At 37.2% G+C, this 20,896-nt stretch overlaps 1 protein-coding gene and 1 non-coding gene across 7 annotated transcripts in view; both read left to right on the forward strand.

Annotated features, from left to right (window-relative positions):
• Positions 1-20,526, forward strand: part of HNRNPR (heterogeneous nuclear ribonucleoprotein R) — a 28,170-nt gene extending 7,644 nt beyond the window's left edge. For 3 of the 6 annotated variants that reach the window (XM_074305900.1, XM_074305903.1, XM_074305901.1), the window contains 7 exons: positions 2,670-2,783; positions 7,235-7,411; positions 9,221-9,356; positions 12,863-13,068; positions 16,063-16,212; positions 18,965-19,086; positions 19,227-20,526. In XM_074305900.1, the coding sequence (XP_074162001.1) occupies positions 2,670-2,783; positions 7,235-7,411; positions 9,221-9,356; positions 12,863-13,068; positions 16,063-16,212; positions 18,965-19,086; positions 19,227-19,839 (1,518 nt within the window). In that variant the 3' untranslated portion in view covers positions 19,840-20,526. Of the gene's footprint in view, positions 1-2,669; positions 2,784-7,234; positions 7,412-9,220; positions 9,357-12,852; positions 13,069-16,062; positions 16,213-18,964; positions 19,087-19,226 lie in introns of all 6 variants that reach the window. The other 3 variants (XM_074305898.1, XM_074305902.1, XM_074305899.1) reach the window with 1 other exon arrangement.
• LOC141565209 (U6 spliceosomal RNA) lies at positions 8,297-8,401 on the forward strand. Its single transcript, XR_012488893.1, has one exon. It is a non-coding gene; the product is annotated as a U6 spliceosomal RNA (small nuclear RNA).
• Positions 20,527-20,896: the final 370 nt, after the last annotated feature.

Here is a 20,896-nt window from a genome sequence, read left to right on the forward strand (position 1 = left end):
GAAATTGTCTTGAATCACCTCATTATTGAAAAGAGCTAAGTCCATTACAGTTGCTCATCATATAATCTTGTTGCTGGGTACAGTGTTCTTTGGGTTCTACTCGCCTCACTTGGTATCAATTCATGTAAGTCTCTCCAGGCCTCTCTAACATCCTGCTGATCATTTCTCATAGAACAATAATATTCCATTGCATTCATATACCATAACTTATTCAGCCATTCCCCAACTATTGGACATCCACTCAATTTCCAACGGAATAATAAAACTTTGAAGAAGTCTGGAAAAAATATGTCTTATGTTGTAGGGTTTTTTTTTTTTTTAAATAAATAAAGGTTGAATTTGGATATTGTATGAGGAACAGCATTGGATTTCAAATTAGCTTGGATTCTAATTTCTTTCAGCATCATTTTTTTCCCTAAGTCTTAGGACTTCTTTGTGCTTCAGTTTTGTCATTGCTAAATGGAATAATTTCACCCATTTCCCTTCTTCATAGGCCTATTAGTATGGGATAGTAGAAAGAATTTATATTCAAGACCATGACTGGAATCATGGTTCTGCTGTTGTCTGTGTGTGACTTTGGACAAGTCACTTAACTTTTGGGCCCTATGAGAGAAGAGGTTGGACTAGATGATTTCTAATGTTATTTCTATCTCTAAATCCTATAATTCCATTTTAGGGAGTAATATTTGAAAAACAAATTCTTTAACCTTTGCACTAGACAGGCCTATATAATTTGCCCTATATGATTTGCTTTCTCATTAAGAACAGTTGACATGATTAAAAAACAAAACTAAACCTTGAGTTGGAAATAGGAGAGAGAGTAGGACCATTTAAGGACCCACTTAGAAATCTATTTAGAGATGAGGACGGCTCCTATTAAAGCAAGCCTGCTCACAAACTCTGTGATCTTGGTCAGATGATCTTCTTCCTGATTTTTGGTTTCACTTAAAAATGAGGGAAGTATATTATATACTCTCTAAGGTCCTTCTAGTTCTGAGATATGATCCTTAAATGGAATCCTTGTTTAAGGAATGGTATAAACTAAACTATATGCTATTCAAGGCTTCCATTCTTTAAGAAATGTTTCCCATTTCTACATCATAGTGATGGCACATTTATCAACATTGGCTGCTACTATTTTGTAATTGTGTCATTTGACCATGTTTCATACAGTAGAATGAGACCAGGGATTGATTATAGGTTAATAATTTACATTTGGATAGTGTTTAAAGTTTATACGACACTCTTTTGAAAAGCTTGTAAAGTGTAGCTAATGACGCATCATTCTAATTTTATAGATGAGGAAAAAAATAAGAGATTTTGAGTCTGTGTCCCCGTCACCCTCCCCCCCTCACCCCCTTAGGGTAGCAGATGTCCATACTGGGAATTGAAATCATGTGTCTTTAGTCGGTGATTCATTGTTGGCTCCTATATTACTCACTGCATGAAATACACAGTTTTGTAGAATCAAGGACTGACTGGGCCCAAGCCCACATTTCTGTCCATTTAGAGGGGTCTCCTGTGTGTTTCTTTATGCAGATTTAACTACACTAAGGTCTGAGGGAAATCTGTTGACTGCCCTTACCAAATTCCTGGCTTAGACAAAACTGACCAGATAACTAAGGGCTAGATTGTGGTACTAATCAGCAATACAGGAGGAATGAGTTGAGTGAATACTAAAGTTGGAAAAAGCTTCTTGGAGGAAATGGAACTTTTGAAGGGTAGAGTTAATGGAAAGGGGACATTTCAAAGGGATAGGAACAACGATGGTAATGAACAAGGGCTTGATCATGCTGCACACTAAAGGCCAATTGGAACAGAAAATGCTTGTTGAAGAATAACAATAAATTTGGACAGCTATTAGTAACTTAGAACAAGAGTTGGGAGTACCCCTAGGAGACATTTAGATCAGTCTCCCCTGTCTTAAGTAGAAAATTCTTTTAGAGATTGCTATCATTTGGGGAGTGGCTGAACAAGTAAGTTGTGGTATATGAATCTAAGGGAATAATCTTGTTCTATAAGAAATGATGAGAAAGAAAACCTAGAAAGACTTACAGGAACTGATGCTGAGTGAAGTGAGCAGGAAAACATTTACATAGTATCAGCAACCTTGTATGGTAATCAGTCATGAATGACTTAGCTTTTCTCAGTAATACAATGATCCAAAGACAATTACAAAGGACTCATGAAAATAGAATCCATGTCCAGAGAAAGAGTTAATGGAGTCTGAATGCAGATTGAAGCATACTATCTTCACTTTATTTTTTCTTATAGTTTTTTCTTTTTGTTCTGTTTCTTTTATAACATGACTAATACAGAAATGTTTTATATGTATAACCTATTTCAAATTGCTTACTGTCTTAAGGAGGGGAAGGGAAGAGGAAGCACAATTTGGAATTCAAAGTCTTATTTAAAAATGAACATTAAAAATTGTCTTATATGTAATTAGAAAAGTAAAAACAATACTAAAAATCCTCTTTATACCATCCCAAAATGGTGGTCATCTCTGCTTCCTGGTTAGCTGGAATCAAATTTTATAGAACCCTTAAAAAAAGTCTGTGTATATAAAGCTGTTTTAGGATGTGCGTTGGTGAAGACCAACATATCGAAAGATTAGGTTTTTTTGTATAACATCCATTCAATTTTATAAGCTGTATTATCCTTTTTAGGCTTTGCTCGAGAGGACTGGTTACACATTAGATGTAACCACAGGTCAGAGGAAATATGGTGGTCCTCCTCCGGATAGTGTGTATTCTGGTGTACAACCTGGCATTGGGACAGAGGTAAGTTTGATGGCTTTCTTCTTGAAATCTTTTCTGCATTAGAAATAAGTGTATTAATTTCATATTTTGGCAAATGTCTCTGAGTTTTTTTAATTCATTTTAATTTTGCTCTTAAAAGATATGTAAGCATGGAAGATGAATAAATCAAAAAGGTTTAGAAATACAAAAAGATTCTAAACAAGTTTCTAAACCCTTGACTTAAAAGCCCACATTCTAAATTAGAATATAGATTCTGGACTGTGTCTTTGAACTAGAGAAGACATTAACAGTACTTGTTAGGAGCTGAGTGGGAAAATATCCTTTTTCAGCTTCTCAGTATACAGTTCTATATAGGTCTGTAGGAAGTAGCATGATCCATTGGAAGATGATGTAATCTTGGGAGACAGGTTCTGAGTATCCTGGCTCTTTCAGAATTAGTAGTTGTATCATCTTGCATAAATTTCTTCTCTGGAACCTCAAGTTCCCATATTTAGTGAGAGGGTTGGATTAGATGAGCTCAGGTCTCTTCTAACTTTATTATGTCAGGCTTTAAGAGCTGAATATAGCAACAAGAATGAAAAAAAAAAAGAATTGTACAATAAACATAAACATACTATGCAAGCTGCAGAATTAAGCAAGTTGAAAAATTGCCATGTAGTACAATAGGAAGAGCACAGTATTTGGTGTCTGAAGAACCTGGGTGTTGTAAGTCCTCTCTGATATTGTTGGTTTGTGCGACATCACATCACAACACAGAGCAAATGATTCCTGGTCTCTTTCAACTCCTAAATCCTCTGGGCCTATAGATTGTAAGGAAGATAAGAATAGAAGTTATGTAAGTCCTAGAAGAGAAAAAAATAAATATTTGTAAGTTGAAGAAGCAAAAAAATAATGTACCCCACCTCCAACATTCTGTATTAATTCCAAGTTAAGTTGTTGAATACCTTACTCTTTACAACATTAACTAAGCTCACTGAGGGCATCTTTCACAATTTGTTCTCAGTTAAAAGATTTGGTGTGTGCCCCTTTTCTGTGCCTTTAATAAAAACTTAAACATAGCATTAAATGGTCATATCTGTCTGATGAAAAATAGTTGCCTTAATTTTATAGAAAAAGGGCTTTGTGGGCTTTACATAATGCACTATTTTCAGCAGTGAGAGCTATTAGTTTTTCTGCTTATAAAACTGAACTATTTTGGCATTTTATTCCTAAATCCCAAGAGACAGGTTGTTGTAGTGGGTAGAAAGGTAGCCTTGGAGCCAGGAATACCTGGATTCAAGTCTCCTTTGTCATACATACAGTGGCATTTACAGCTTCCCTGGGAGTGTAAGTGGCAGAGAAGGTGCTGATTGATGAGGAAAGTTCCTTGTCAGGAGTTCCCTATATTAGTGAGATCACAAGTTCAGTTAAACAAGTGGCTAGATGTTCCTATGCTACCTGTGGTCCTGAAAGAGTGAGATTTTCTGATTTCTAAACATAGGCAGGTCCTCCTCCATTGATGTAAGTTGGAATCTACAAGAACTTACTCTCTAGCCTCAAGCTGGTGCAATCCTGAGTTTTTTGAAAGCATTGCCAATAGAGTGTGAGGTCTGGTTTTATATATTATATGGGGTTGGTAACAGGCATAGTCTTGGTAGTAGTTTGTTGGATTTAAGAAGACTAGCTTTGCTAAATACTGAGGCTCATCAGGAGTAGGTCATTCAGTAGGGGTGGCGTCCTTTGGTCACAGCAACCCATGAAACAAAAATTGATTTAGGTTTTTTTGACTGGGATGTGGAATATATATGATGAATGATTTGGAGGAGGAAGAGATAAAAGTTAGAGGCTATTTCTGTAGTCTCTGGTGGTTAGGACCAGAACAAGGAAAGTAGCAGTAGAACAGGTACAAAATAAATTTTAAATGAATAATCTGAGGATTTTATAGTATATGGAGGGTTGAAGTGAAGAAGGAAGAATCAAAGGAAAAAAATGATTTTGAAGTTTCTGAGCTAAATATGCTACTCTTGTTAAGAGTTAGGAAGGCAGGTAAGGGAATAATTTTTTTTTTGAGCAGTAGATGATTTTTATTTTATTTAGTTAATTTTTTTACAGTGTGCTTTTAAATTTTAAATTTAAATTAGTTTTTTCTCCACCATTTTGTTATATCTTCTAAGTTAAAACTTAATTTGTAATATGGTTGATTTCCAAAGAAAATTCTCACCCTGAAAAATTTAACAAGTGGCTCTTTTAAAAAATTATGACATATTATTTTATTATTTAAAATTATATTATCATGTTCTTTTTATATTATGTATCTCAAATGTGAACTTCTTTTTTTTTTAATGGTGTTTCCAAATACATGCAAAGATAGTTTTCAGCATTCATCTTCACAAAACTTTGTGTTTCAAATTCATCTCTCTTTTCTCCCCTTCCCCCAAGACACCAAGCTATTTCATTCAGATTAAATCTGTGTGGTTCTTCTAAACATATTTCTTTATTTGTCATTGTGAGCAAAAAAAAAATCAGATCACAAGAAAAAAATGAGAAAGGGAAAAAAAAAAGGCAAACAACAACAAAAACAATGAAAATACTATGCTTTGATCTACATTCAGTCTCCATAGACCTCTCTGGATGCTGATGATACTTTCAATCACAGATCTATTGGAACTGCCTTGAATCACCTCATTGTTCATGAAAAGAGCCAAGTCCATCACAGTAGAGGTGATTTCTATTTTAAACACATTGAAGTGACAAATACTAAACTGGCCAACATGTAGATTGAACAGGGGCTGGCAAACTGGCCCATGAGTTAACCAAATCTGACCTGCTTATATTTTCCCATGGTCCATGAGATAAGAATGTTTTCTTTTTACATGTCTCATCTTCTATAGCAGTTGTTCCTCACCTCTCTGCTCCCTGGAGGGAAGCAGCTGCTGTTGAGGAACTCATGCAGAGGGCTCACCCCCAGTCTTAGGAGTGTTCAGTCAGTGGTTACTAATAGCACAACTATAACATGACAGTGTACAGAATGTCTTAACCTTGAAAAGATTGGGAACCACTGTTATGTACTGAGCCCAGCACAATGCTTTATATCGGAGTTACACCAAGAATGGCTATATGGGTTAAGTGAAGATTTGATTTTTTTTTTTTTTTTTTTTTTTAAGCTGTGGGAGCTTCGCTATATGGAAATGGAGGTAGAACTCCTGCTAAGTAGGAGACTGAAAATACTGAAAGGGAGGGGCTCTTTGAAGGAGCAAGATCCAGGAAAAGGTGAGAGTGGAGACGAGGCAAATGAGGGAAACTTCTAGATTGAGAGAGACAGAAATGAGTGAGTCTAGAGGATGGTTTTTATGGTAAGGAGGAGAACAGAGAGGCCAGTAACCTCCACTTCAGTAAAAGTGGGGGCCAGGGGACCTGCTGTATAAGACAGGAATTGGGGGAAGTAAGAGAGTCGATGGTTGTGGAATGTCTGGGAGTGAGTGGACCAGAATCAAGGAAAGATTCCATATCTGCCTTGCTATGAAGATTTTGTTGAGTGAAGATTAAGTATTTTAGGTTTACCTAAAGGTAGGTGGAATAGCTATTCTGTTGCTATAAAATTGTAGAAATAAATTTCTGGAAATTAGAGTTAACTTCTTCATCTTTATGCTAGCTACAATTTTACTGATTCATTCTGTAAGTTTTTAAGAATATGAAATTTTATTACAGAAGATGAGATTGTCATGCTACAATTTTTCTTCCAAGTTTTCAATGTTTCACTTTAAGCAGAATTCTGAGCATAGATAACATTGTTAAAGATGAAGCTACCTTTGGTATATTCTTTAATTTTGTATTTTAACTGTCCTATTTTCATGCAGATTATGAAATCATTTAGAAATTTTATTAGATTTATTTACAAAGTTGTTTTAGGGTTGACTGGGAGTCCAGTCTTATGAACTGCATGGAGTGTCCCGCAGTTACTGAACATCTATTGTGGCATAATACAAATAGCATGGGATACATAGTCCAAAAACTTGAGTCAGAAGACCTGAGTTTGAATTCTGAATCTGACATTTATTAGCTTTTTGACTGTAGGCAGATCATCACCTTATTATGACTTGTTTTTTCATCTATAAAGCTCACCTATAGTTTTTACCTTAAAGCTATTACTTGCATGAAATCAATTTATAACCTTCAAAGCAGATTATAATTGAGTTAGTATTTATTTTTTGAGATATTTAATCATTAAAGGAAAAAATTGTGTATAGCATAATGTCTAAAAAAAAGTGTTAATATGCTAATAAAACTTGGAAAAATTTTTGCCAAGGATTGAAACAAAGGTTTGTGTTATAATTAAGCACTTTTCCTGTCCTCTGGTCATGCCAGTTAATCATGTATATGTAACTTTTTTTTTTTTTTTTTTTTTTAAAAGAATTGATTTTTGTCTACAATATGGCTTTTGGATTTATATATTTAAATTGGACTTTAATGAACTTTTAAAAAAATTCCTCCAGGTTTTTGTAGGTAAGATACCAAGAGATCTCTATGAAGATGAGTTGGTGCCACTGTTTGAAAAGGCTGGTCCCATTTGGGACTTGCGTCTTATGATGGATCCTCTATCTGGTCAGAATAGAGGGTATGCATTCATTACCTTCTGTGGAAAGGATGCCGCACAGGAAGCTGTCAAGCTGGTATGTAAAGGGGCCATTATGGCTAAACTCTACGGTTCAAGGATCCTTTGGAAACAGCTTGAATGCTCTGCTTTTAATGATCATTAATTCTTCTTAGTCCTGGATTGAAAACTTTAGTGGATGACTACTTGGTTTTAGAAGTTTCATCTCCATTTTGACTTTGGCTGGTCTACACTGAGAGCAAGAAAAGGTCCTCAGTTCTGCTGGGTGCTTTCTGGCCGGAGTTTTCTTGGAAATGAAAGCTTAGCTTGGCTTGAAAAATATTTTGCTCCTTTAGTCTCTCATGTCTACATGTTCTGCTCCTGTGACAGATGGCTTTGGCTCTATCATTCTTACAAGTATCCTTGGTTCTCCTTTGTTTCTTATTATCTTTTTGTCCTAGGTCTCGAGAACTTTTACTATGCTTGTTCTGTCCCACTTCTCAGTCTTGTCTTTTGGGTACCTTCTTCCCTCTGTTCCCTTGTGCTTCCCTCCAAATAGCAATAGTAAACAAACAGTGGCAAAGTCACTTGATTTCAGTGTGTCCTAGAGTTGGGAAATGTTGTCTTGTTACTACCTTCTTAGCACAGTGCTACATAATCAGAGGCCTGAGACTTCCTAGGTTGGGGTAAATTTCTTCATCACTTTGCTCCTTTTCTCCCTTACAGTTAGCTGATTCATTGAGGGGCTCCAGTTTCTTTCTTTAGTGTTAATGCCTCCCTTCCTAGAGGGAACCTAGAGGTTGGTAGCTTGGAAGCATTCCCTTTCTTCTTCCCTCTCCTGCTTCCTTCTCTCCTCTTACACGCTTCCACTCCCTGTTGTCCATAGCATCAGGAAATTTAAACTACAGATAAGTTATCTTATTGTAATGTGGGTATTGAAAGCTTGTAAAAAATCATTAGTATTGTACTCACTTTGGCAGCATGTAGGTGAAAATTGGAACAATACAGAAAAAATTGCATGGCCCCCTACAAGATCGACATGCAAATTTGTGAAGCATTTGATATTTTAAAAATCATTGTTATTATAATTTGTTGAATTTCAGACCCACAAATTTGTGTTCAAGTATTGCATATTATATGCCATTGTGTTTCTACTTGTAGTGTATTAGGTACAGTATTAAAATGACATAGAAATGTTGAATTATTTTTTTAAGAAAGTTTTTTCTCATTTGTTATGCATCCTCACCATACTTTCATATTCTTGGGGGCAAACTGTGCTTGATTTTATCCTAAGTCTCTTGAATAATTTATCTCAGTTGACTTGTCTGAAATAATGAGAAAGATTTTGAAGTAGATTCAATTTTGTTTAAATGGGCCAATCTCTCCTGTCCTCAATTTTGAGTAAGTTGAAGACAAAAGGAGGGAAGTGACAAAACCATATGGAATTGGGGCTTGAAAGCTTTTTTTTTTTTTTTTAAGGTAATGACATTTAAAAAATAATAGCATGGCAAGCATTTATAGGAGATAATGAATAATTTAGTTCTAATGATTCAAGTTAGCAGTTCTCCAAGTGTGGTCCAGGGAGTAGTCAGTAAAGGGTCCTCTCAGAAGTCTGAGAGGTCAAAATTATTTTCTAAATAATAATAATATTAAGACAATTCAGTTCCTAATATGATAAATACCGTAGTTTTAATCCATATAAACAAAAACTCTTTGAAGAGAACTCAGTAGAAGAGAATAAAGGGGTCCTGAGACCAAAAAGTTTGAGAACTGCTGATGTTAAAGAAATGCCTGATTTTATAAAGTTATGAAATACTTGAGAATTAAAGTTCAGTATCCTGAGTGTGGGGTGGTTTTGGGGTGTATTTGGGTTTTTTCTTCTTTGCAGTGTGACAGCTATGAAATCCGTCCTGGTAAACACCTTGGAGTATGCATCTCAGTGGCAAACAACAGGCTGTTTGTTGGATCGATTCCAAAGAACAAAACCAAGGAAAACATATTGGAAGAATTCAGCAAAGTCACAGGTAAAAAAAAGTAATGTTTGTAAATTAGTTTGGGGGAATCTGAGTTATCATTTTAGCTTGAAAGGTTACTTTAGATCCCAGTGGTGTCAGACTTGAGCCAGGTACATGTTGACTTAGAAAATCTCAAATCAACATTATGTTGTATTATATTTTTATTTATTTTTGTTAAACATGTGTCAAGTACATTTTGATCTGGTTTAGGCCAGGTGAAAGTTTGATGTTGTCTTAGTCTTTGAAATTAGAGCCCTACATAACAGTGAAAGGTCTTGTTTTCCTCCTCCTTCCTCTGTTTTTTAAAACCATCTCTTTGTTTCTACTCAGCTTTTGACTGATTTGGGTTCAATTTGGTTATTAATGAATATTGGTAGCCACTTTTGTGAGTCACTGTAATGGGGATCAACTTGGCTCTGTCTGATGGGTTTATTTCAGATCAGGATAGAAGGACTAAAGTTACACTGAACTTTGGAGAAACTCAGCCTATCAATGTAGGATACTTTGAGGCCAGGCTTCCTTAACAAGAGATGACCTCTCTCTCAGTGAATTAAAGCCTGGACCCATATGTTTAGGGAGCTCTGTCATGGGACTAGATTGGACTGACTGCCTTTCTTGTCCTAATTCCATTTAAAATACAATGCACAAGCAGTTCCAGGTGTCTATTTTTTGTTTTCGAGATGCTGGAACACATAAATTGACTTAGGTCATCTCTTGCATCTCAGCAAGATTATGTCTGTCATGGTTAACAGATGTTAAGGATCTTTAGGAAGGGAGAGTCCACATTCTTCTTTGGTAACCTAATACAAATAGCCCGGACTGGAAAATTTTTCTTAATGGTTAAACTGTATTATTGTTATTGCAACTGAGATGGAGTTTTTCTTTGTTTCTTCAGCCAGATTTAGAATGGTTGTTTAATCTTTGAAGAGGAATGCTTTAGATATTTGGAGACTGGTCATTCAGGCCACAGAAGTCATTTAGGCTAGCATAATGCCTAACATATGCTTTTATATGCATTCAAAATAAGAACAACTAGCAAGCTAAATAAATTATTTCTCTTTTCATTTTTGAAGTCATTTCCAATCTATCAGTAAGCCTTTATTAATCTACAATGTGCCAGATGATGTGCTGGGAATAGCACCAGTTGAGACAGGGTCTACTTTTAAGGAGTTTACATTCCAGAATGACGGGATGAGAATAAATTATTTTTCCTTTTTGTCTTAGAAAATGCACAAAATAAAGTTGGCCATGATCATTGTAATTTTGCTATTTGTTTTCCTGATCTAGAATTATGTTTGTTAAAACCTCACCCTTACTTTAATAATATTTCCTAATCAATTGAATTCTTTGTACTAAGTCTGCAAATTGCTTACATTCTCTTGGAGCCAGTTTTTGTTTTTTGCTTTTGTTTTTGTTTTTCCTATTTCATTACTATATAGGAGGCATTGCAATTTAGAGGAATTTGGTGGCAGAAATTGTTTCTAGACTTCCAAGAATCATTACAACTGTTCTAGGTAAAATAGAAGCACTCTAAACAGTAGGGAGACAGTACATTTTCATGCCCCACATCTTCACTCTCAACTCATTTTTCCTTTCAGTTTCCAGATCTTATGTGGGAAGAAGACATACTTAATAGGTTTTTTTTTTTTTTTTTTTTAATTAAATTTTATTTTATTTTCAGTTCCAAATTCTCTCTCTCATTTCTCTCTTTTTCCTAACCATTGAGAAGACAAGAAAAACAAAACCTGTTACAAATATGGATAGACAAGAAAAACATTCCCACATTAGCCCTGTTGCTTGCTTCCTTCACTTACCCTTACTCTCCTTTAAAAGAAAGAAAAAAATACATTTCACGCCACATGCAGACTCCACCGGATCTCTGTTTGGATAGTGGTGGATAGCATGGTTCCTCCTGAGTCCTTTGGAATTCTGGTTGGTTGATCAAGCACTACTGAGTTTTTCAGAGTTGTTGGGCTTAGTTTAGAGCTGTTGAATGTCAACATAGCTTTTTACTTTGGGGAAGGTCAAGGGTTATCTTCAGAGTAATTTGACTGGTGCAGTGAGATCCAGTGATTAGGCTTTTGTTTAGTGCATTGGATAACTTTTAGGATCTAAGACCGTTAGGTAATGGACTATGTATAGCAGAGGACTGTCTCGAGTACTTTTGCTCCCTCCTTACCTGTGTTTTGATGGCTTTTTCTTATCTGTTCAAGAGCACAAAGTAGGCCTAAATAATGATGTAAATTTTATGGTGTTAAAGTTCTATAAAGATCTTTGGTAATTAGTCAGAATGAATTCTTTCTGAAACATTTTATTGATAATAGGCTTTGAAAATTTATATCTGTGCCCTTAAATGAGTGAATGGTTTGGAATTTCTAGCTAGGATAGAGATTTCTGTTAAAAGGCAGTGAAGTATAATCAATTTTCAGCAGCATATTTGGATTGCTGAAGCTCCCTGGTGTATGACATTATGAAATCCCTCATATCTTGATCTCTTGAGCAGTCATGTTTCCACCTCAATTGTTAGTATTGTCTTTTGGACTTAGGGGATGGCCCTTTCCTTTTAAGGTCGTTTTATTCTAGATGGGCTTTTGGAATTTATTTCGTGTATGTCTTTGTACCTCTCAACTGATTTTTGTCTGAGCTTTGCCTTCCATGTTCCCAGCTTCTCAAGTCTTTGATCATACTAATTATTTTGGATTAATTCAGCTTTAGTCCCATGTTTTCAAGTTGTGACTGGTTATTCAATTCCTTTTTCTTTCTGTCCTTTTATTAAGATTACATTTATTAAACCACAGGTAACTATTTCATCCTGTGAATTGCAAAACTTTTATTTCTGAGTAATTCTTTTCTGTTAAGGTTAACATTTTCTATGGTCTTTTTCTGTTTCGTTTGTTGTTGTTAATTGGTAAGATATGATATGTTGGATTTCTTGGAGAAAAGGCATCTGAAAGGACTTTGAGATGCAGCAGCAGAGAGCTACTTGCTTTATCAGTAGTGGACTGCACAGATGTAAGGAGGGCAGGATTGCTGGAGTAAAGGTCTTGAAGGTTGGGGGGCAGTGGGGATGGAAGACAATGAGGGTAGACAGAGGGATAAGGACAAACTGGAGAGACATTGTGGAGGAAGAAGAGACTTAATTTAGCTGACTTCTCATTGTAGACATAAAGAACAGAGAAGAACTGTGAGTTGTGTATTTCTAGTTTGGAATGTCAAGAAATGATTTTTCAGTGAAACATTTTCAAAAATGTTTCATGTTGTGTGAATTGTTAAAGACTTTGGTGGGATCTATTGCCTTTGATTACAGGACCCCTAAAGTTAAAAGGACTATGATATGGTTATGACCGTAATCTTCTCTCTTGGATCAAAAGCTTAATTACTTAATAGTAATTAGCAGAGTACTCCAGGCTGATTTTTCTTTTTTGGTCATGGGCAAGTGGATTTAGAGCATAGGTCAGCTCCCTAGCTGTGTGGTGGATGCTTTTGGCTCATCTCTCTGGATGTTGGTTTAACAGAGGGTTTGGTGGACGTTATTCTCTATCATCAACCCGATGACAAAAAGAAGAATCGGGGGTTCTGCTTCCTTGAGTATGAAGACCACAAGTCGGCAGCACAAGCCCGGCGCAGGCTTATGAGTGGGAAAGTCAAAGTCTGGGGCAATGTTGTGACCGTGGAGTGGGCCGACCCTGTGGAAGAACCAGATCCGGAGGTTATGGCCAAGGTAAACGTAGAAATTTGTATTGATTGTGGTTGAATTCTGCAGACCATAGAATGCCTGCATTATTGTACCAAGAACACCAGTGAGGGCTTAGTTCTTACTAGCCACTCACCATAGCAGTGCCTTAACCCTAAATGAACTCTCTTTGAGGCCACAAGCTTGGCCATCCCTGTGATCGTCGACAGAAGGAGAGCTGGGATTCTGGGCCTGCCTCCTACAGAGATTGTGGAAGCCAAGAAAGAACCAAGTTGACAATGTGTGTTAGAACTCGTGTTCTTTTGGCCTAAGTTTTCGAGGTTTGGGGTGGTGAATGCTTCCCCAGGCCTTGGGCTGGCCTTTACACTGATTTTATTTATTTATTTAATTTTGGTTTGTTTGTTTCTATTTATTTATTTACTTTTAATAACATTAGCTCCCCTTATCTGTACAAGGGGCCTGAGAAGACTTGTAAAGTCTATTCCAGTTCTGATTCCTGTGCTCTTTAGGACAGTGACCACCTTGAGAAAAGATGAAGATGGAGAACATTGCTATTCAGTAAGATTGGATTTGACGGTCAAGAACTATTTATATAGAAGCTGCTTGTTTTCTCCTACTTCCCATGCATGCAGCCCCACCAGCTCTCACCAGTGTGAATGGTGGTATCCTGGCATGTGGTGCCTAAACCTTGGGATTAAGTCATTCCAAGTGTGAGTCTTGGGATATGCTAAAGACAGGACAAGGATGATCCCTAGTAGGATATTGAGGGTTTAAAAGATGGTGGTACTTTTCCTTTTGGGAGCCATCATCCCCTCAGGGAATATGTTTCCTTTAAATTTTCTGAGGCAGGAGTTCTCCCTCTAGATTTTGGGAAACTGTGTCCAACCTCACTCTCTTAGATCCTGAAGAACAATTTTCATTTTGAATGAATGAAAAAAGCATCTACTAAGTGCAGAATGCTTGGGGTCCAGTTAAAAATAAGATAGTCCCTACTCTTCAGGAGCTCATATTCTAATGGAGCACAGAACATATAAAAAGTTTCAGCTGCACATCAAGCAGAAAGGTTCTTGAGTCCTAGGGTACTATAGTAAAGTATATGAGAATGCCTCTCACTTAATGTTATTTCCACTGATAAAAACCTGTTTCTTATGGTGATCCCTTTGATAGTGCCAAGGATTTTAGTCATAAGAACTTTTTTTCAAGAGTTTTGATTCTTAAGTTGCATCTCTATAGGGCTTCCTAGGATGGTGGCTTTGATCACTAACTGGAAATACCGCTGTCCCCAAGGCTCTTGAGTTCTGGTCCTGAGCTGTCTCCATTGGAGTCTGAGGGGAGATGGTGGTCAAGGAGGTGGCGGTTTGACTGACTGGTTGCTTCCCATCTCTTCCTTACAGTGCCTGGCTGCTTCAGCAAGGCTGGTTTTGAGTCCATGGGTGGCCTTGGGTGGGGATGGCTAGTCCCTTCTACTACAGGGGCCAATGGGGTGGAGACGGAGGTGGGAGTGCATTGGGTATGTATGTAGCTAGACCTGGGAGCGCTTCCAGCCAGATCTGACCTTTGCCCTCCTCTACCAAGGATGGTGTGGTGTCTGTGAGAAAACTCTGAAACCAGAGTCAGGAGACCTGCGCTCTTAGGCCTTGGTTTATACTCTGCCCGAGCAAATTACGTAATTTTTCTGGGCCTCCAGTTCCTTCTCTGAATTGGGAAGGTTGCATCAATGAGCCCTGGAACATTGATTAAAGCTTGAGTGTGTGTGCTACAGAAGGCTTTGAGTGAGCACTTGGATTCAACCAAAGTCAGCACCCATATTGTTCTCTCTCAGTTCAGCTTTAGCTACTAGTTATCCTCAATTGATCCCTCTTCCAAACCCAGCCATACTTTGAATTTCTTATGCCGAGAAATTCCCTAGTGTCTTCACATACACAAATTGGTGACACAACCCTAGAGGTACCTCCCCTCTGATGTCCAGAGAACTTTGGGGGCATGTGTCTCTGGCACTCCGCTTTTACCTCCTTTTAGATTTCTTGCTTCGACTTCCAGTCAAAGAGCTCTTCCTTGAAAGGTGCAAATGATTTCTTTGTTAAACACAAATTGAACACAAATGGGACTTTGTTAAACCATTTTATTCAAATGAGGGGAGGGAATTGTGCTGTGAATTGGCATAAATGGAATTTAATGACATTTTAAAAAACATCCACAAGCTGACTCCCTGGTTTTACTATCACCCATGTGATCACATATGCAAGTCACACAGCCCTTCTGTAAACAGAGTGGAAGGGGGTAGGGCCATTAATTCATAGAATTAGAGCTGGAAGTGAACTTGAGGACATTGAATCCAGACCTTTCATCTTACAGATAAGGAAACTGAAGGCCTGAGGGTTTTGTTCAGGCTTGCCTGCTTGCCAAAGATTGATGTAAGCTGCAAATTCACATAGAAGCCTAGAATCCGTTCTAGTCACCACACTATGCTGCCCCTTGGACAGAATAGTCTTTACCATCTTTTTTAGTTCTTCATTATTCTGCTAGCTTTCCAAGGATTGCTTATTACAGAGTCCAGTGCTAAACATTATAAATAAATCTTAAATAAAAAGAACCAAATATGGAAATGTGATTAGAAATGAAGAGTTAGATTTTTCTTTCACCCTAAAGCAATGTTTTTCCTATATATATGTATATATATATCCATTCACTCTGATAATTAATCTTTTTCTAGCATGGAAAAGAAAAATATCAAGCTTGCTTTTTGCATCCTTCCAGCTGGGCTAGTGTCTTGCTGGTTTTTTGTAAGTTATGTGCTTGAAATAAATTATAGGAAATAGCAACAGCCAATTATATATCTGGAAACAGAGACTGTCAGGTAATTCCTTCTTTTGTAGTGGTTTTATATAATTATGTTGCAAAAATGTATGACTTGTGTTTCATAGAAGAATAAGTATCCTTTGCATTCTTATACATTTTCAGAGTAGGTTTCATAAAGTGTTTGCATCATGTATCTAATCATACACACTTTTCTTTCAATAGGTGAAAGTTTTGTTTGTGAGAAATTTGGCCACTACAGTGACAGAGGAAATATTGGAGAAATCCTTTTCAGAATTTGGGAAACTAGAAAGAGTGAAGAAGCTAAAAGATTATGCCTTTGTTCACTTTGAAGACCGGGGAGCAGCAGTTAAGGTAGAAATGCAAAGTTTAGTGTCCTGTGTTTTGAAAGGGATCTTTGAAGTTAAGGAGGTTCTTTTCAGAGGATTGATGTTTCTCTGTTGGGTTAGTGGCATTTCAGTTTATTTGCTGAACTTTGAAAGTTCAGTTTTTCAATGCTTTGTAAAATGTAGTTCAAAGGACTCATGGAAGCTCCAATTTTTTAACTCTTGACTCTTAGTAACTTGCTGTGTGATCTTAGGCAAGCCACCTTCTGGAGTCTTGTTTCACCATCTATAAAATTGGTCCCAGTGGACTATGAAGCACTAATTCAGCACTGTTGTAAGTATATCAAGTAACATGTGGTTTGCTCCTTCAGCATTTTGTGGGTGAAAAGGAAAGCAAGCACTCTACAGCTCTAACCTGCGTACTATTTCTGGACTGATACTTTACACTATTGTTAATATACCTTAATCAGAGCTCATTGTAACATGGGGAATCTGCCTTAATGGTTCAGCTTAAGGTACAGATTGAGTGGACAATTTCACTGATGATCTGAATGAACCCTTAGTGCTTCAGCCCCAGTAGAATTAATACTTTGAATGTCAAGTCTCCTCAGTGTTGTCATACTTGCTGTGTGTACATCAGCATTGCTCCTGTGGAGCTGACTGGATCCTGGAACATGGTTTCATCTAAGATCATGTTTTCATGGAACCATTTAATGATGTTAATTAAGGTAGGTATTCCTTGTTCTCTTGACTTTCTATAGAAGTAAGGTAGAGTTCTCAGGTAATTTGTATTATATTGTCATTGAGCACTGTGTGCTGAGATGTTCTATATGTTTGTCCTTCTATTGTTCTTTAACTTCTTATTTTTCTTAATCACAGGTATAAAGTAGTAATAGATGTAAAGTAGATATGGGGCTTGCTAATTTCTTAGTATTTGACTGTTGGGAAGAATGATCTGGGGTAAAACTTAGCTCAGAATCCTTAGTGAAAGGTATAAGAAAGGAATTTGAGTTTGTGATTAAAAACATTTAAAAATGGAACAGTATTCCCACAAATTGTTAAAACTATAGAACTGGGCTGTTCTTCAGCTTTCTTTTTGATTATGTACTACTAACATTTTATCCCTTACTTCCAAACACTTAAATAGAAAACCAGTATCAAAGATGTTTTTGTATGATTAGAAAAGCTGGGAGTTGAGTTTTCTGAGTAAAATGGTGACCATAGTAGTAGAATACTGGGACTTGCTCATTAAGACTGAGTTTTTTGGTCATTTTATTTCTGATAGATAACTTTTCCTCTTGATAGGGAGCTCAGCCCCTGGGTAGTTTAAACTTTAATTTGGGAATTATTCATTTTTAGTCTATGTCTCTTTAACATTTGTTGTATTAGACTTTAACATTTCCATATTCTATATCAGTCTGCACATCTTGGTCAGGATTCACTTTAAGGTCTGACCTCTGTATGTGCATGCATATGTGGTGTGTGTCTCTGTGCGTGCCCTCACAAATCTGTATTTTTGCATATATTTTAACTCAACACTGAGTAGACTGGCTTGCTTTCTAGTTGATATTCATAAGAACTGGTGGGAGGGTTTTTAAAGAAGAGGAACTTGAGGTAAATTTTTGCCTCTGCTTCTATCTCCTGATCCCTTTGTCAGTTTGTCACAGTCTCCAGAATATTTGTGAATGATTTTTGTAGACTCATTGAAGCTTGAGCCTTAAGCAGTCCAGAAGTGAGGTTTTAGAAGAGATTTGACAGATGTTCTATGGAGAGAGTCTTCAAATACATGCTATGACCTTCAAAAGCAGTCTGCCTCTTAAAGATTCTTTTTGCTGAAGTTGACCTAGGGTATAACCACTTAAAGCACACTAGTTGGGTTATCATAATCAACAATCCCATTTTCTGGGCATTAATTTAGGTGGTTCTTCAGGTTTCCCAATGGATGTTCCGTCCCAGGTTTGTTTGAAGACTTTATACTTATTTCTTCAAGAGTCTTTGGGCCAGTATTCCACTCAATTACATTGATGTGGTTCAAATCATTTGTATTCAAAATGGAAGTGAACTTGAATCATACATTAAATACAACATCTTTGTATGACCCAGCCAAGCTCTTGGAATGCTTTTATATTTTATTTCATGAAACAACCCACAAGCAGCAGGGTAAGTAAAAAAGAGTCCTGGGCTTTAGAGCAGAAGATGAGGATTCAAATATAGGTTGTGACATTTAGAACATTGATTGTTGGGCAAGTTGTAATGCCCTTTTGCTTCTCATTTGTAAAGTGGGATGAGGATTAATACTCATGCTGTCTATCAGATGAGGTAGTGGTCATTTAAATAACTGGAATGTAGTTTAGCTTAAATCACATTGTTTTCCTTGGGGTTGATCTGGCTTTAATGTAGATGAAGGAAATGCTTTGAAGAAGACCATAATATTAGACTTTTAGGAAGAATGAACAACTTTAATGTTTGCCTTAATTTGTACATTGAATTTTATAGGGAAAACTGTTTCATTTATTACTTTTAAGTGTAGAAAATTTTGAATAAAAATTTATGTAAAAGAAAGATGTATCAGAAGGCATTTATCTTCTCTGGAGCTTGTCACCAAAGAGAACTAGGTTTCCTTTCTATTTTAACTTACCTGTATTTTAAATGTGAAACAAAGAACTTTCAACCTTATATGAAACTGCATCATGTTAATCCTTAGGTAGTTGATTGGATATATTGTGGTGTTTAAATTTCTTTAAAGTAAAATTGATCGGTATTTTTCCATTTTTGTGCAGGCCATGGATGAGATGAATGGGAAAGAAATAGAAGGGGAAGAAATTGAGATAGTGTTAGCCAAGCCTCCGGACAAGAAAAGGAAAGAGCGCCAGGCTGCCAGACAGGCCTCCAGAAGCACTGCGTGAGTCCGCCCTGCTGTGTTCTGTAACCAGGTCTTGGCATCCCAAGTTTGAGCACCTTGTTCTTTGGCCCCTGGAGAGGGATTCAGGGCAAGTCCCTAAGGGCTTCCAGAGCAAGCTAACGAGGGTTCTCTTCTCCTAGGTATGAAGATTATTACTACCATCCCCCACCTCGTATGCCGCCTCCTCTGAGAGGCCGGGGGCGTGGGGGAGGGAGAGGTGGCTACGGCTACCCCCCAGATTACTATGGCTATGAAGATTATTATGATGACTACTATGGCTATGATTACCATGACTACCGTGGAGGCTATGAAGACCCCTACTATGGCTACGATGATGGCTATGCAGTAAGAGGAAGAGGAGGAGGAAGGGGTGGGCGCGGTGCTCCGCCACCACCACGGGGGCGCGGAGCACCACCTCCACGAGGTAGAGCTGGCTATTCTCAGAGGGGGGCACCTTTGGGACCGCCAAGAGGAGCTCGGGGCGGGAGAGGGGGCCCTGCACAGCCACAGAGAGGCCGTGGTTCGCGAGGAGCTCGGGGTAACCGTGGGGGCAACGTAGGAGGCAAGAGAAAGGCCGATGGGTACAACCAGCCTGACTCCAAGCGCCGTCAGACCAACAGCCAGCAGAACTGGGGCTCCCAGCCCATCGCCCAGCAGCCGCTTCAGCAAGGTGGCGACTATTCTGGTAACTATGGCTACAATAATGACAACCAGGAATTTTATCAGGATACTTATGGGCAACAGTGGAAATGAAGTAGACAAGTGAGGGCTTGAAAATGATATTGGCGAGATTTGATTGGCTATAGATCTACATTCTTCAAAAAAAAATTGGCTTAACTGTTTCATCTTTCAGTAGCAATTTGCTGCCATTTGTATTGGGCTGAAGAATCACTTGTGTATATACTCAAGTCTTTTTATTTTTATTTTTTTTCCTCTTTTCATAAATGCTCTTGGACATTATTGGGCTTGCAGAGTTCCCATATTCTGGGGATCACAATGCTTTTATCGTTTTAGGCTTCATTTTAGCAGTTTCAAAGCAGTCTGAGCATACTGTTAAATCATGATTTTTGCAGAACCTCTGGTTTTTGGACAGTTCCTTTTTTTTTTTTTTTTGGATTTGAGATAGACTATATAGGAGTATGAGTATGCTGTAAATAAAAGTACGAGCTAGTGCTTTGTCTTAGTAGTTTTAAGAAATTAAAACAAACAAATTTCAGTTTTCTTGTATTGAAAATAACCTATGATTGTATGTTTTGCATTCCTAGAAGTAGGTTAACTGTGTTTTTAAATTGTTATAACTTCACACCTTTTTGAAATCTGCCCTACAAAATTTGTTTGGCTTCAACGTCAAAGCCGTGCAATTTGTTCCTTGATGTGATTGTATTTCCAATTTCTTGTTCATGTAAGATTTCAATAAAACTCAAAAATCTATTCAAAACAGTACCTATTTCAAATTCAATTGTGTCCTAAAACATTATTTCATTCGTAATCCTTGCAAGGAATATTGTTTTCAAAGTATAACTGCCTATGTGAGTGATCAAATTCTTGCAAAATTTCTTGTCTATTCCAACACAGTAGCATTGTGAATGTTAGCCTGAGAATTTAGATCCAATTATGAATTATTCCACATGGAACTCAATTAATTGGTGTTCTCACAATCACTTTTTATTTTGAAATTTTATCTTTTGTTTTAAAAGCCAGGTTCAAATAGCTTTTGAACATTTTTACAGGCATGGATTAATTTGCAGTTCTATCAAATATTAAAGGAGTTGGGGAAGTGGCCGACAATTCCTTCTGACCCACATTCTTG

The sequence above is a fragment of the Sminthopsis crassicaudata genome, chromosome 3, assembly GCF_048593235.1.
Source record: "Sminthopsis crassicaudata isolate SCR6 chromosome 3, ASM4859323v1, whole genome shotgun sequence".
Lineage (NCBI taxonomy): Eukaryota > Metazoa > Chordata > Mammalia > Dasyuromorphia > Dasyuridae > Sminthopsis > Sminthopsis crassicaudata.